Source organism: Austrofundulus limnaeus, unplaced genomic scaffold, assembly GCF_001266775.1.
Source record: "Austrofundulus limnaeus strain Quisiro unplaced genomic scaffold, Austrofundulus_limnaeus-1.0 Scaffold250, whole genome shotgun sequence".
NCBI lineage: Eukaryota > Metazoa > Chordata > Actinopteri > Cyprinodontiformes > Rivulidae > Austrofundulus > Austrofundulus limnaeus.
The window spans coordinates 728,853-734,372 of record NW_013952652.1 but is presented as its reverse complement, the minus strand read 5'-3'; the positions used below and the strand labels follow the sequence as shown (position 1 = coordinate 734,372).

The 5,520-nt window shown below is 38.5% G+C and overlaps 1 protein-coding gene across 2 annotated transcripts in view; it reads right to left on the bottom strand.

Annotated features, from left to right (window-relative positions):
- The window catches only part of tgs1 (trimethylguanosine synthase 1), a 22,760-nt gene that overhangs the window by 14,948 nt on the left and 2,292 nt on the right, over positions 1-5,520 (bottom strand). For both annotated transcript variants that reach the window (XM_014020381.1, XM_014020382.1), the window contains exons 2-5: positions 4,632-4,699; positions 4,322-4,425; positions 3,244-3,337; positions 2,030-2,110 (exon numbers count right to left, since the gene is read on the bottom strand). In XM_014020381.1, coding sequence (XP_013875835.1) covers positions 2,030-2,110; positions 3,244-3,337; positions 4,322-4,425; positions 4,632-4,699 — 347 coding nt within the window. The remainder of the gene's footprint in view (positions 1-2,029; positions 2,111-3,243; positions 3,338-4,321; positions 4,426-4,631; positions 4,700-5,520) is intronic.

The following is a 5,520-nucleotide window of genomic DNA, read 5'->3' as shown; positions in this document are numbered from 1 at the left end:
GCTCTCGGAGGAGCAAGACGCTTTTTCCTTCTCTCCTGCCCTTCCTCATCTTCCCTGCTTTGCTGCGCGGAGACTTCTCTACATTTTTCATCCGAAACTAGAAATTATGATATTTTTATGTTGATGGATTTGGTTAGCTGGCCTCTTAATAAATTTTTGGAACAAAGCTTTTTTTCCATGGGAGGACATGTCAAACTTCTGTTCTGCTCTGTTCTGGATATATATTTGGATTCTGATCACTGGATTCTACAGATTGGCTTGGTGGTCTCCGGGTGTTTCTACATAACAATGTTGGTGGCTATTCAGGCCCTTTCCTGGCTGCCTGACCAATATGAAGGATTGCCAATCTTTCAGCACCCAGACTTTTGCCTTGAGCGAGCTGGACTCTGTCTGAAAGCGGTTCTGCTGAGGGTTAAGGGCCGGCTGTGGTCCCTGGACTTTGCTGGCCAGATGGAATTGATCTTGGAGAAAGCTGATAGCTCGACTCGGCGGGATTGTCCACACTATTTGTCTGATTGGATTCGCCACCTTGAGATGTACCAGCGGACATTAAAGCAGATGGAAAATTGTTATTGTCTGCCTGGCTCAAAACATTCTCTTCTGTTCCCAAACAACTGATTACAGAATCTGGCTCTCTCCTACGTGGCCTTGAGCCGTTGGACTAAATTCTTCCTGGATGCTTACGTCGACTGAGGGTCTGCCCCTCACCTCCCCCACTCTCACTCCCGTCTGTGATCTGGCTCCTGGAGCAAGCTGAAGGCCGCACAGAATGAACAGTTACCATCAATATTCTGGACTATGGCTGCACTGGTTTTGGGGACTCGATTCTTCGGGCTCATTTTTCAGATATTCACACAAGCATACAACACTCATGGCTTCAGATACATGCCCCGCTAAACTCACTTACTCTGGCTAATAAATGTGCTCTATGCAAAGGTTTTTTAATAAACACCATAGTGTGTCACATTGTTGATTTGATGTTTTGTTTTATTTCCTCATATTCCCTTGTGTGGTTTTTAGTTTTTCTTTTAAGGGTTGCACCTCCTCATGATGTTTTCATGATGATGATCCTTGCTCTGTGCAGGGTCTGTGGAAGCATGACCCAGAGTACCTGTTCTCCTATGTTTGTTATGTTCTGTCTTCTTCTGAATGGGTGTTCTGAACTGTAATTTCATTGTGCTCTCTGTACGATGACAACAAAAGGTCTAATTTAATGTAATGTAATGTAATCTAATCTAATCTAATAAACACAATTACACTTGTCATTTTTCGATGCCATAAATAGAACAACAGGTTGTCAAAATCTGGTTGTCTGTAAAAATCTCAATAAAAATATAATTTAATAAGTAGACTGTATTGTTCTGTATACAAAGTTTACTATATAGAAATGTTCTCAGTCAGCAGGTTTCAGGAGCTGCTTGAGTAAAACTTCCTCCTCATCCTCTTCTTTGAAATAGAGAGCAAAAATCAACATCCAACATCATTTTCTGCTTACAGGTCAAACATTTTTATTTAAATAAGAGTACATTGTGTGCATGAACTTATTAAAGTTACACTTTAGTGTTCTTAGGACTAAAGACTTTCTGAGGAAAGAGGTTTTTAAACATCTCTTCTATCATTTTAGTGTTTTCAACTGAGGAGCTTTGATATATTTATTTAAAAAAATTATAGCAGAGGAAAAAAAAAATTTTTTTTACTGACAAGTATCTCCACTAAAATTAGCGTGTAATTTAAAGGCATTGAAACGTCTGGTTAAATTTAGAAAATATTATGATTAACTACAAACATCTGAAGCTGACTCAGAGAACTCTGTGATTTTAGAAAAAAAATAATTTAGTGATTATTAGATTGTCTAAACATGCAACTACTGAATTATTGTTGAATTCATGCACCAACTTAGATCTCTGGCTCGTTAAGTCTTTGTTGTAGTTTGGTCATGTCCAAAGTCCATCACAGAGACACACAAGCATTCAGTGCCTGCATAAAACTGAACAAAAACTAAAGTTTTGTTATAATCTTTGTCTCTCACCCCAGTAGGTGGTCCATCCAGCATCTTGGGTGTGTTCTGCAGTGATCTGTGCATCACGCTCGTCGTTCTCACTTCCATCAACTAGGAAAAAAGAAATCAAATTAAATACTATCTCCACGCTGAGAAAAGTTCCTCAGTGGGGTTAAGGAATGGGGAGCAGAGAGAGAGGAACTTGTTTTATCGTGAACTTTGACAAGTCCTCTCCAGTCTGACCCCTCTCTGGTTCAGGGATGAGACCCCTGCAGAGAGGGTCTAAAAAGATGTTCTGTATTATATGGATGAAAGTCAGATTTCACCTGGGAGCAATTCACCAATTCAGGACAGTTTTAGGGAAAAAATTAATGTAGATGACTAGAAGTTTTACAAATTATGAGAACTTGTAGGCGCGTCTCAATCTGATATCAATTGTGGATATTGGTTTGATATTAGCCAAAAAATGTATATGGGATTATATCGACCTGCATCGAAAATTTCTGATATTAGCACTTTGATACAAGAAATCCATCCAATAGTCCACTCAGGAGCAGTGTTTGGACCCAACATAGAAAACTTAAGTAACCTTGAAAAGTTATTTTACACTTTAAAAGTGTATAATATTACACTGGATTTATTGAGGTACATTGTCAGGGTTTTCTATTTTGTCTTTTATTTATTGTATTTAACTGTACAATATTCTTATGTTGAAGTTAAAAAATGATGTAACCCACTGGTTAGTAATAAATGGGACCAGTCTTTCTCGTACCTACTGTTTACTCTAGATTCCACTCTACAAAAAAAGTAATAAAAGTATAATTCATTCTAATATAGTTTTGGGTTGATATCAGTATTGTATCGGAAGAGAAAAAGTTGTATTGAGACACCTCTAAGGACTTGTGTAACCATTTTACATGTAAAGATTAAAGAGCTGAACTGATGCCTCAGTGCTGTAGCGGTGAGATTATTCAGCAGAGACACATATATTACATCATTATCATGTCATAAACAACTGAAAATGTAGGAAAAAGTTGTACAGAATTATTTTCATGGATGGACCAAAGCATTACAACTTGTTCAAAGACATGAGAAACTGCTGATGAGAACAAGTCGTTTTGGGAATTGCACTAAAGTAACCGAGACAAACTAATACTCAGATTGAACCACACAGGTGGACTCTTCTGAAGGCAGCTGTTTGCACTGGATCTTGGTTCAGATTTCAGAGTAAAGGAGAACATTACCTTTATTGTAAACCTGTAACTCTTCATCATCCTCTTCATCGTTTGATGGTTCTTCCCTGTGGTGAGTGACAGCTGTCCTGTGTGACCTTCTTTCCTGCTCGTAAACAAACACAGAAGCAGGAAGTGTTTTGAAGGAGACCAATTATGGGTCCTAGAAATGTTTATGGTATGTCTGTGGGCTATCCAGACCATGTTCATTCAATTTAATGCACAAAATAATTCTCAGATAATGAAATTTCCCATTTTCCAGTTCTGCCTGCTCTGACTTCCGTTCAGAAGAGCTGTTTATGTTAATGAGCTCTGTTGGTAACGCCCTCCAAAAATCTGTTGACATTAACTCCACCCTCCAAAGCCAGCGTTAGCATGGCTAATAATAGCAGAAGCTCCATTGTACAACCATATGAGACCCTGAGGCAGAGTCGTGGTCGCAGCTTCTTTTTTTCCCTCTCCCTCCTCTGCTCTGCGCTCACTCTGCATGCTGTTATCAGAGCAGGGAGCAGCAGCGGTCAAAATACCTCAGAAACTCGAACAAATAGGCTTTAACAAGGCTTTAATAAGCTAAATAATAGAGGTACATGAGAAAACGTGTTCATAATGAATGAAAATAAATAATTAAATTGTGCCCATGCTGGTCTCAAACCCTGGTCTCCCACTCTCTGGTCCAACACTCTACCCGTTGCCCTATTGGAGGCTTGTTGTGAAATGAGCTGCTCAACAACACCGTGACGGCTTTTTATACTGAGGAGGTGGAGCCTCACCCAGGGGTTGCTAGGTGAGGGGCTGAACGCAGGTTCGGGTGGGTTGTCGTACGGCTTGTGACATCACAAAATGTAGGAAGTATAAAACTTGTCGTTAATATACATTAAAAATACATTTACTTACAGTAAATATGCCCCTGGGTGCATTTTTTTTGGTCCTAGGACTGTTTTTTTTAAGAAGTACATACCCAAAGTTGAGTAAAAAAAAAAACTTTAAAAAGTGAATTTTGCATAACAGTTCCCCTTTAATCACTAACTGGTACCAGGAGCAGCTGGATGCTCCACAGAAACCCTGCTGACAACACAACAGTCTCATTTACCTCTTTCCTCTGAGCAGAGGAGCTGACAAAACACAACGGAAGACCCATTTCAGCCATTAACTGAGATTCTTCATCCAAAACCTCCTCCTCCTCTTCTTCTGACTCTGTCAATTCAGAACATTTTTTATTAAACTCTTTTAGACTTATTTAAAAGTAAGTGAGGAAGACTATTTATGAAGGACACACGTTATTCTTCAGGTTCAGGCCTTCCTTCTAAAAAGTGATCTGTGATCTTATGAGATTTGCCAGGTTAAATAAAGGTTAAATTAAAAACTATAATAAAGATAGAACATGGTGAGGATTTCAGTACCTTGGACTTCAGTGTGTGGTCTGTGAGAGGGAAGCAGTCTGTTATCAGAGCAGTACAACTCTCTGTCTCTGTCCAAAGACAAAAAGAAACACAATGAAGACAGCTCTGAGCACACACACACACAAAATAGTTTATTTTTGTATCCTCGTTGGGATCGTGGATTGACTTCCATTCATTTTCTATAAGTTTATATCCTAACCCTGACCATTTACCCTCAAATTAACCTCACAGGTACCTGACTCTAAAACTAACCTAAACTTAAGTCCCACGTTGGTCCTAAACATAACCCCCCACCCACCCAAAATTAGCATCCGTACCTGCTTTGTTCTGGAAAATGGTTCCCATGATGTAGCAAAAATGTGCCCACACACAAACACACAGCATAAAACCTGTACACACTTTTAAAATATCAGGTTTTATGATGTAAAAAAATACCACCATTATAAATCATTTGTAAACATTACCCTCCTCCCACTTAATGTGTTTCTTGTACAACTCATATGAAAGAACAATTGTCAGAGGGAAATATATGAAAAATATAAAAAGATGCAATAAGCTGGATCTATTAGTCTGTGCACTCTTTAACTAATACAATGTGGAGTTAATTCCAGCTTTTGTTCCTAATAGAGCTGTGTATTGGCAAGAATTTGGCGATACGATACATATCATGACAGAGGAGTCACGATACGATATATCCCGATATATGTATTGCGATACTATAAGCAAGACGATATATCGTGATATATTGCGATTTTTTTTGTCCAAAAATTCTATTAAATAAAAACCTCTTTCAGTGGAAAAAATGAAAAACTAAAATTCATTGCCTCAAAAAATTCTAATATTATAGAGACATACTTTTGATGCATTTAGCTGTGCTCTGCTTTGTATG